Genomic DNA, 10425 nt, shown 5'->3' on the forward strand with positions numbered 1-10425 from the left:
GAGCAGAATAATATGTGTAATATCTAGTGGATAGCGCATTGGACTACTAGGCGAATTTAGTGAAGTGATTCAAAGGTTGTGGGTTCGAGTCCCACCAGAGTCGTACTTTTTTAAATATGATTTATTTATTACAAAATAATAATACTATAATGACGCATCTACACTAGACAGATATACTTAAGATATTTAAATATAATAAAGCTTGGTTAATGTTTGTTAGACACTAGCTCAAATGGCTAGAATCAAATGGATTCTCCGTGCAAATAATTCCTTTGCTGAATCTGAATTTGAATAAACACATGAGATGAGCATCATTAGCTGAACACATTCATGTGCCTCAGCCAGGACAAAACAAATCCACTAAAGAATAATATCATTAGAGAATAATAATATAAGTTTATATGACTCATGCATTACAAGTCTTCTGAACCCAAAGAACAGACAGAAAGTAATTTGTCTTTTTGCCGAAAAGTTGTCGAATTTCATTCATGTTCATTATATTAAAATATGTCCAGGAGTTGTTTCTGTTTCATCTGTATTTTCACCTGCTGTCCAGCAGAGGTCAGTGTGTCCTGACAGACGCTTACATTTAAATAAATAAATACAATATGCTTAAAATAAAATAAGCTAAAAATAAAATAAGCTTAAAACAATAAAAAAAATATAATAAGCTACAAATGAAATAAAGAAAATATGCTTTAAGTAAAATAAGCTTGATTTTTTTTTTAAATAAGCTAAAAAACAAAAATAAAGCTTAAAATAGAATAAGCTAAACATGAAATAAATAAAATAATTAAAATAAGCATTTTTAGCTTTATATTGAGAACAATATAGGTTATATCTTTTATTAATTAAATAAATAGACAGGTCAATAAATCAATCATTTATCAATTATGTTGATGATTGTTCATAAATTATTTATTTATGCATAAGTCCCTTGCAGGTTTGTGGATCCCTGCTTAAGAATCACATTTCAAAGTCCAAAGTTATTACTACAACTCTATATTTATCAATTGTGGCCAATAAACAAATAGTAAAGTACAGTACAATAATTTACATATTAAAAAAAAGCCCAGATACACCAAGGTTACTGTACTGATAGAAGAGAAAGATTAAGGTTGAGATTCAGTTTAAGCTCTCTCTCTCAGCTGTATATTCGGCTTTGCTTTCAGTGTTTATTACAGTGTTCACACAGAATCAGAAGCTCTGAACTCTTGAAAGACGTGTCCGTTCGGCTGCTGTCTCCATTGCAGGTTTGACATCTCTGGCATTCCCTGAGAGATCAGTTTCTGCTGGATCTGAGGAAACAAACACAGACTCACGTGTGCTGGACAAACACTGCACTGAAACCTGCCGTTAGCTAGCAAACAGCAACACTATACTCTCAAATCAATCAGCTCTCAGTTAGAAATCCTGCGTTGAGTCGGGAAGTCTGATTCATTTCAGAGAGTCGTCCGGATGGTTCATGTACAGTACATAAAAGATTCACCGTTAAAATAAAAGAATCACAGATTCATTTGAGCCTCTAAACAGCTGTTTTTTGTGAATGTTGTCCTTGCTAAGTTCAAGAATAAAGAGGAATTAATGAAGACGAGTGTCTCTCACCTCCTGGAGGATGCTCGCCATCACATCCGGATCGTTCACATTCTGATCCGATTCCAGCTCCAGTCTCAGAACCTGTTTAAACACTGGGACTGTGGGCGAAATACACGTTAGCAAAACAGGTCACGACTGCAACTGTGGTTCCCTGAGAAGGGGAACGAGACACTGACGCTATGGGGTGTCTGAAGCATGTGTGAAAACACTCCAGTCTGATTGGTTGGCGAAAGGCTGTGACGTCATTAGCGGAGCGCCTGGAAGTACAAGAATGCAGCGTCTCATTCCCCTTCTCAGGGAACCACAGTTACAGTCGTAACCTGAGACGTTTCGAATAGGAACTCTACACTGCGTCTCGGATAGACGCTATGGGGAACCGATACTCACTCCGCCACGCCTGCCTCAATGGGTGGTAATTTTAGGTTTTAGAAGGGTACTCGCGAGCGCCCCCTTTGCGGTCGATATGCGCCCTCGATGTGCACGTTTGCCGAGCCTGCATGATGTGAGCTCTACAGCAGACTTCTTCCCGACAGTCAAAGTGGCGTTACGTCACGAAAGTGCGGACTCGAAGGAAGACCGCGAGTGTTTAGACACTGGTGTTTAGTGTTTAGACATTTGGGACAGGGCCATAGCACACACACTTTCCTTACCTTCATCAACCAGATCCAGCAAATCGCGTGAGAAAGAGCCAAACCTTTCTCAAAAAATACTTGGTGAGCTCGAGCTGTGATCCCCACGACTGAAGCCTCCGCTTCGCCTCGGTAACAGCGGGGCAGATTCGTGATGATAATAATGATAATAACGGCTCCTGAAGACAAAAAAGCTGATGAAAGCTTGTAAGGACGCTCCGCTAATGACGACATGGACTGTCGCCAAACCAATCAGATTGTAATGTTTTCACACATGCTTCAGACACCGGAAACGCAGTCCATCCAAGACGCAGTGTAGAGTTACCACTGGAAAGGGAAACAGCTCCCAGAACAGTATTGTTCTAGTCATCAAAAGGAGTCTTGCTAGCACACATTCAAACCTGCCTATAGCTCAAGTTCGACATAAAATTGTATTAGTTTGCGCATGCAGTGTTGGGGAATGTTACTTTGAAAAGTAGTGCATTACAATATTGCGTTACTCCCTTAAAAGTAACTAACTGCGTTACATTCTGTAGTTACTTTTTTATAAAATAAATGCGTTACGTTACTTTTGCATTACTTTTTTTTCACATGGGCTGGGCTTGTTTTTTTATAACAAAAAAAAACAACCTTTCAGCTGTTATTCTGGATAACAGAAGAATAGATGCAGGAGAAGAAACTTTAACACTTACTTTACCAATAAAAAAAAGAAAAAATCTATAGTCATTTTTTCTTATGGTTTAACTGAATCATCAAAGGTTAGAAGAAAGTACATTGGTCAATAAAGTGAGATTAAATGCATAAAAATGTATGTTTTATTTAACTTATTTAGTTATTGGAGGTTTGCATAGTATTCTGATTCTGCATTTCACTGATTTTATTCATTTTGAGGATTGTTGAATCTTTTTCTGTGCGAGTGAGATGAGTAAATGCTCACATTTAGTCTAGAACTACAATAAGCATCATGTTCACTCACACACACACACACACACACACACACTCACAACGCCTCTGCACTTCGATTTGTCTCAACATGAGGACAGGAGAGCTGTCAGTCAATAAATGGGAAAACAAAGTAACTTGCGTAACTTATTTGAAAAAGTAACTTAGATATTTTGTTGTCAATTTTAAAAGTAATGCGTTACTTTCCTAGTTTCTTGAAAAAGTAAATCTGATTACATAACTCAAGTTCCCTTACGAGAACGTTCTCTCGTACTGCGTTGCAAACGCTGTGGGAAAACTCCTTTTCTCGAGAATATTGAAGCCTTTATTTTAAAACGCATTGCTGCAGCATAAGCGAGAGCATCAAGCTCGCGCGAGCTAGCTGATAGGCTGTGCTGCAGGCAACTGCACGAACCAATGGCGAGAGAGCAGAGGCGCGCGAACCAATCAGAGAGCTTGGCGCCCTGCCATACTCGAGCGCGCCAAATAGGGCGTGGCAGGAGAGTATAAATACAGAGAAATCTCGCCATAAAACAGATCTAATCTCCTTCAGCTTCGAGACTCACCTCTTCGCTGAAATCTCCAGAGAGAAGCCGCTCGTCGTGGAAAAGCCCTTCAGCGGAACAGCTTCGCGTCTTGGCAGATCTTCATTGCATCGCCGGCTGAGCGTTTCCCTGTGGCATCCGACGAGTATCCTTTTTTGCTATCTCACAAAAGAGCAAATCGCTGTTTTCACAGCGCGCAAACGGCGTTGATTCAAATGCCCGTTTGTGATTCCTGCGGGGTTTCCCTGCACGTGTCTGATAGACACACACTGTGTGCTGTCTGCCTCGGTCCTGAGCACACCGAGTCAGCGCTCACTAAAGGCGGCTGTCCACACTGTGACAGCATGACCATGGCGGTTCTCCGGTCACGTTTCACCCTCGCTACTTCAGAGGGTGAACCCGCTTCACTTCCGTCTTCGGCGCCCCACGAGCCCCGTAGGAAGAAGCGACGAGATCAGAGGATCCCTGAAAGCGGTGAGGTTGAAGAGCTCACGCCGGGTCTCTCCCCGCGTGCTTCGCCCTCCCCCCCATCTCCGGTTCTGTTCGCGAGGAGCGATCAACGCCCCTCTCTCGAAGCGGTGGGACTCGTTTCCTTTGGCGGATCCGCGGAGGATGATGACGCAGTTTCTGTGGCGGCATCTGAGAGCGAGGAATGGTCGGGCTCTGCGGACCCCACCCCCTCCTCTCTGTGTGATCGTCCTGACGCACGTGCGAGCATTGACGCCGAACTTTTCCGTGTCATGTCTCGCGCTGTCGACGAACTAGGACTCAACTGGCTTTCCCCAGCTGAACCTACGAGAGGCCGCCTCGACGAGTGGTACCTGCCGGGCCGCCAACAGGCCCCCCGTCAGCGCGCCGCCCCCTTTCTCACTAAAAGCTCACTAAAAGCTCACTAAAAGCTGGCGCGCGCCCTTTTTAGCGCGAACGCGCTCTTCAGCTTCTCATACTCTCTCCTCTGTCGACGGCGCTGAAGAGAAGGGCTACGTGTCTCTTCCCCCCATCGAGGAAGCGGTCGCCGTTCATTTGTGCCCTCCCACTGCAGGCAGTTGGAGGTCCAAAATGGCGCTGCCTTCTAAGCCTTGCAGGGCTACCTCAGCTTTGGCCGCCCGCGCCTATACCGCCGCTGGCCAAGCTGCTTCGGGGATTCACGCCATGGCTACACTTCAGGCGTTCCAAGCAAAGCTCCTCCGCTCCTTGGATGAGTCAGGCCCTTTCCCGGACACCCTGAAAGACCTCCGTAGTGCTTCAGATTTGGCGCTTCGGGCCACGAAGACCACCGCACAAGCCCTCGGCCGCAGTATGGCCAGTTTGATTGTGCTTGAGCGCCACCTGTGGCTCAACTTGACGGAGATCAAGGACGCAGATAGAACCGCCTTCTTGGATTCTCCGATCTCCACATCTGGTCTCTTCGGCCCATCTGTTAACGGCTTCGCGGAGCGTTTCACTGAAGCACAGAAGGCTTCAAGTGCTATGAAGCACTTTCTCCCCAAACGCTCCAGCTCGGCTTCACGGCGCCCCAAGAGCGCGCCGCGGCCAGAAAAGTCAGTGCCTCAGGTTCACCAGCCCCGCCCAGCGGCTGAAACCGGTCAGCACCTAAAGCCGGCGAAACGGTACCCGTTCCCCAAGCGCCAGGGGCCCAGGCCGAAGCTCACGCTCGACCACGAGCCTAAGAAGCCGTCCTAACCGACAGGAAGAGGGGTTCATGTCCCGCCGCGGCCGGACCAGCCCCGAAGATCGCTCGAACGCTTCTCACAGCCCCCTCTTCAGCTCAGGTGGCTGGAGTGGTTTTAAATGCAGAAATAGGGCCTGTTATTCTTCATGCACCTCTGCACACATACGCTGTTTTAACAGCGACCCACAAAAAGCACAAATCGAGCAAAATTTCACTTTCATGTCTAGTCGAGCCCCCGTCTCCAGGCGCTCAGTCTTCAGACATGATTATACCTCTGGTTCATCGGGCTATGGCGTGGCAGGCCATACCCGGAGTCTCAGAGTGGGTAATGAACATTATAAAGCGCGGTTACTCGCTTCAGTTCTCCCGCAGACCACCACGCTTTCGAGCTGTTATTCAAACTTCGGTAAGGAGCACATTGTCCCACGTCCTCCGCACCGAAGTACAGGGTCTGCTGGCAAAGGGGGCTATCGAGAGAGTTCCCGCCGCACTAAGCGAGTCAGGGTTTTACAGCCGTTACTTCCTCGTTCCGAAGAAGGACGGCGGCTTAAGACCCATTTTAGATCTCAGACATCTGAACAAAGCCCTCATGACACGGCCGTTCAGAATGCTTACAACCAAACACATCCTGGCGCAAATTCGCCCAGGCGATTGGTTCTTCTCAGTGGATCTAAAAGACGCGTACTTTCACATACAAGTGAACCCCCACCACAGGCCATTCTTGAGATTCGCCTTCGAGGGGCAGACATACCAGTACACAGTTCTACCTTTTGGACTGGCACTGGCACCTCGTACGTTCACGAAATGCATGGATGCGGCTCTCTCCCCCCTAAGACAGCGGGGAATGCGCATCCTGAACTACCTCGACGACTGGCTCATTTTGACTCAGTCAGAGGCGGAGTCCAATACTCACAAAGCCTGGCTTCTCAGTCATCTGGAATGCCTGGGGCTCAGAGTGAACTTCTCCAAGAGTATTCTGTCGCCCAGTCAACGTATCACGTTCCTGGGAACAGTTCTAGACTCCGTACTTATGAGAGCATGGCCCACATCAACCCGTGCTCTCTCGATCCAGCGGCTCGCCGCGTCGTTCACGAAGGGCGCTTATGTACCCCTTCGAACGTATCAGAGGATTTTGGGCCTTATGTCTTCGGCAGCTTCAGTACTCCAACTAGGCCTACTGCGCATGCGTCCTCTTCAGCTGTGGCTAGCACCTCGGGTGCCCCCTCATGCTTGGCGTTCAGGTATCTTGAATATCAGGGTAGACCAGCATTGCATCCTAGCACTGGCCCCCTGGATGAACGCCAGCTGGTATCAGCAGGGCGTAAGCATGGGAGTGGTCTCAGAAAGGAGGGTCATTTCGACAGACGCCCCCAACTCAGGTTGGGGAGCCCTGTACGAGGGCAGGCCTGCCTCCGGCCTCTGGTCGAGCTCGGAGAAACGCCTACACATAAACTGCCTCGAGATGAGAGCAGTTTTTCTAGCCCTAAAAACCTTCCTTCCACACCTGGCAGGACACCATGTCTTGGTCCGGACGGACAACATGTCGGTGGTGTCCTACATAAATCGCCAGGGCGGCCTCAGATCCCGCAATCTGTTCGCCATAGCGACTCAGCTGCTACTATGGGCTCAGACCAATCTGCGCTCGCTCAGAGCAGCTCACGTGCCGGGCACGTTGAATATAGGAGCAGACATGCTCTCTCGGGGCAACGTTCCCCCAGAGGAATGGTCACTCCACCCCCAGACAGTTCTCCTATTATGGGAAGTCTTCGGGCAGGCAGAGGTAGACCTCTTCGCCTCAGAAGACAACTGTCACTGCCCAATCTTCTTTTCGAAGAAAAGGGACGCGCTGGCCCACGACTGGCCCAATCGTCCCCTTTACGCGTTTCCTCCGGTCTCGATGTTACCTCAGGTCATCGAACGGATCAGGAACACGGGGTGTGCGACCCTCCTGATAGCTCCTCTCTGGCGGTCCCGATCTTGGTTCCCAGAGTTGATGCAGCTGTCTGTTTCAGACCCTTGGCCAATTCCTCTGAGGAGCGACTTATTGGCTCAAGCGAACAGAAGGATCTGGCACCCCCGTCCCGACTTGTGGGCCCTTCATGCTTGGCCACTCAACGGCTACCCCAGGACCTCCCAGAGGGCGTCCTGAATACTATTCTGGAGGCTAGAGCTCCGTCTACTAGACGTCTCTACCACCTTAAATGGTCAGTGTTTTCCAGCTGGTGTCAGGCTCGAAACCTCGACCCGTACACTTGTGAAGTGCCAATGGTTCTTTCCTTTCTCCAAGAGATGCTGGACGCGGGACGTTCCCCGTCAACACTCAAAGTATACGTGGCAGCCATCGCGGCTTTTCACGTTCTGGTGGCTGGCTCTTCTTTGGGAAAATGCGACCTTATTGTTCGCTTCCTTAAAGGAGCTAGGAGGCTCAACCCGCCTCAGCCGCCCTCAGTGCCGGCCTGGGATCTTTCACTGGTTCTACGGGCCCTGAAGGGACCTCCCTTTGAACCTTTAAGGTCAACGGACCTAAAATCCCTTTCCCTGAAAACCGCTCTTTTACTGGCACTGGCGTCAGTCAAAAGAGTAGGGGACTTACACGCGCTTTCCATAAGCGCTTCCTGTCTTGAGTTTGGCCCTAACGACTCTAAAGTCCTTTTAAAGCCAAGACACGGTTATGTGCCTAAAGTGCTCTCTACTCCGTTCAGAGCACAGGTAATTTCGCTGTCAGCTCTCCCAGCTTCGGGGGAAGACAGTGATGCTCACACGCTCTGCCCTGTTAGAGCGTTGAGAATTTACTTGGAGCGTTCAGCCTCATTTAGACAGTCTGAACAGCTCTTTGTCTGTTTCGGGGGCCGAACCAAGGGGTTGCCGGTCACGAAACTCACGCTATCCAGATGGATAGTTGATGCTATTGCTCTTGCATACACCTCACTGGGCCTCTCCTGCCCCATAGGTGTCAGGGCTCACTCTACGAGAGGCATCGCCTCCTCGTGGGCTTGGACTAGTGGTGTCCCTATTGAAGACATTTGTGCGGCGGCAGGCTGGTCAGCTCCGTCCACATTTGCAAGATTTTATAACTTAGAGATCCCGGCTTTACAAGCACGAGTTCTCTCCATCTAACCCTGGCTCTCTGGATCCAGGTTAGTTCTCTAAGTTGTAAGGGAACTTTACATAGGCTGGCCTTTTTGCCCTAGTCTATGTACACGCTATATATCTTTAGGCCCGATGTTCTGGTCTGTGGTATTCTGGCTACTCTTTCTATCCCGGGATCCCTGGATTAGAGTAGTCACGAGACTTAGCACGGCGTTTTAAAAAGTGTTCCCACAGCGTTTGCAACGCAGTACGAGAGAACGTTCTCGTAAGGGAACGTACTTGGTTACTTACGTAACCTCGGTTCCCTTAGAGATAAGGGAACGAGTACTGCGTTGCCCTGCCGTGCTATTCTCGAACATCAGGTATTTTCGTTCAGTCGATTAGACCTGTTTTATGGCGAGATTTCTCTGTATTTATACTCTCCTGCCACGCCCTATTTGGCGCGCTCGAGTATGGCAGGGCGCCAAGCTCTCTGATTGGTTCGCGCGCCTCTGCTCTCTCGCCATTGGTTCGTGCAGTTGCCTGCAGCACAGCCTATCAGCTAGCTCGCGCGAGCTTGATGCTCTCGCTTATGCTGCAGCAATGCGTTTTAAAATAAAGGCTTCAATATTCTCGAGAAAAGGAGTTTTCCCACAGCGTTTGCAACGCAGTACTCGTTCCCTTATCTCTAAGGGAACCGAGGTTACGTAAGTAACCAAGTACGTTACTTGTAATGAGTTTCCCCCACACTGCGCACATGTCTCATGACCACAGCGTGCCTGGTTTAAATATGAATACGCACACTTGGATTTTTTATAATTTCAAACAAACATGCATTTCAATTGTATGCAAATATGTATCTTCATACATTTGTTTCAGATTTCAAAATTAAGACACCGATTTCGGACCGTGTCACCTGACTGACATGCGGATTTATATAGCCAAAAGAAATCAGAATTTTAAACCACTAAACTATCTTTATCTTTATCTCTATCTCTATCTTTATGGCTTTGCGTAGATGGAAAGCACACTCACTCGCATAGCAGAAGAAAGGTCTGGGACTGCTGCACGTCTGATCCTCCCACAGTCTGCGATCCTGTAGTTGTAGAGCCACACATTCTCCCGATCCATCCGGCTGATCCGAGTCCCAGTTCCTGAAGGAAGACGTGCTGTTGTCGGACCAGGCGAAAGCGTCTCGGAAGAGGCCGATATATGTGACTCCTGAGGGAATGAGCCGCTGGATCTGAAGGTTCTCGTCCGGGTTCCTGACGCTGACCAGATCTGTGTGAAACTGTCGGCAGTAACTCTGAGCGTCTCTCCATAACTTCAGCTCATTAATCAAGATGTATTTCTGGCTATTATTCTGACCTAAGAGATAAAAAAGAGAAGAGTTGAATTTGCAGCAATCAACTGGTCGGGCATAGGGCTAACGACACCAGTTCTGCGAGCGAGGCATTGCGACATTATTCCCCGTCCCATCTCTTTTATTACTCTCCACCATGATGGCTCTTTAGTGGCTGCGTAAAATAACCATCGGCAAAAATGCATAAATGTAAATGCAATACCAGTAATTAATTACCATTGTAGCATATGAAGGTCCTCTTATCCATCCCACACGTCGTATCACGTAAGTTCCCCTTATCATCCATCACTGAACAATATTCGCCAACTCTGTTAGTTGGTTCGTTTGGTCCCCAGTTTCTGTATTCGGTTTCTCCGTCCTTGTAAAACTCTTGATCGGCCAGAGCCCATTGCCACAGCTGGCGACTCGAATTCCTCAGTCCAATCCAGGCGGATCCAGTGAACGTGAAGTTTTGGAGAGCGAAGAGCTCCTCCATTTCTGCCTGGCTCCAGAAAGTCACCAGGTCGGTGTAGGTGTCTCGGCAGTGTTGCTGAGCCTCGTCGAACGCTTTGGTTTGATTCACGAAGTAGAAGGTTTTAGAGGGATTTAAAGTGCCTTGAAAAATACATA

The 10425-nt window shown here is 48.1% G+C and overlaps 1 protein-coding gene across 1 annotated transcript; it reads right to left on the reverse strand.

Annotated features, from left to right (window-relative positions):
* Nucleotides 1–1163: 1163 nt before the first annotated feature.
* LOC311288137 (C-type lectin BPL-like) lies at nucleotides 1164–10176 on the reverse strand. Its single transcript, XM_084405384.1, has 4 exons — nucleotides 10033–10176; nucleotides 9489–9821; nucleotides 1606–1694; nucleotides 1164–1298 (listed from the first exon to the last, which is right to left on the reverse strand). The coding sequence occupies exons 1-4, from the start codon at nucleotides 10100–10102 to the stop codon at nucleotides 1188–1190; spliced, it is 603 nt and encodes a 200-aa protein (XP_084261510.1). The 5' UTR covers nucleotides 10103–10176; the 3' UTR covers nucleotides 1164–1187.
* Nucleotides 10177–10425: the final 249 nt, after the last annotated feature.

The sequence above is a fragment of the Rutilus rutilus genome (assembly GCF_951802725.1).
Source record: "Rutilus rutilus genome assembly, chromosome: 3".
Lineage (NCBI taxonomy): Eukaryota > Metazoa > Chordata > Actinopteri > Cypriniformes > Leuciscidae > Rutilus > Rutilus rutilus.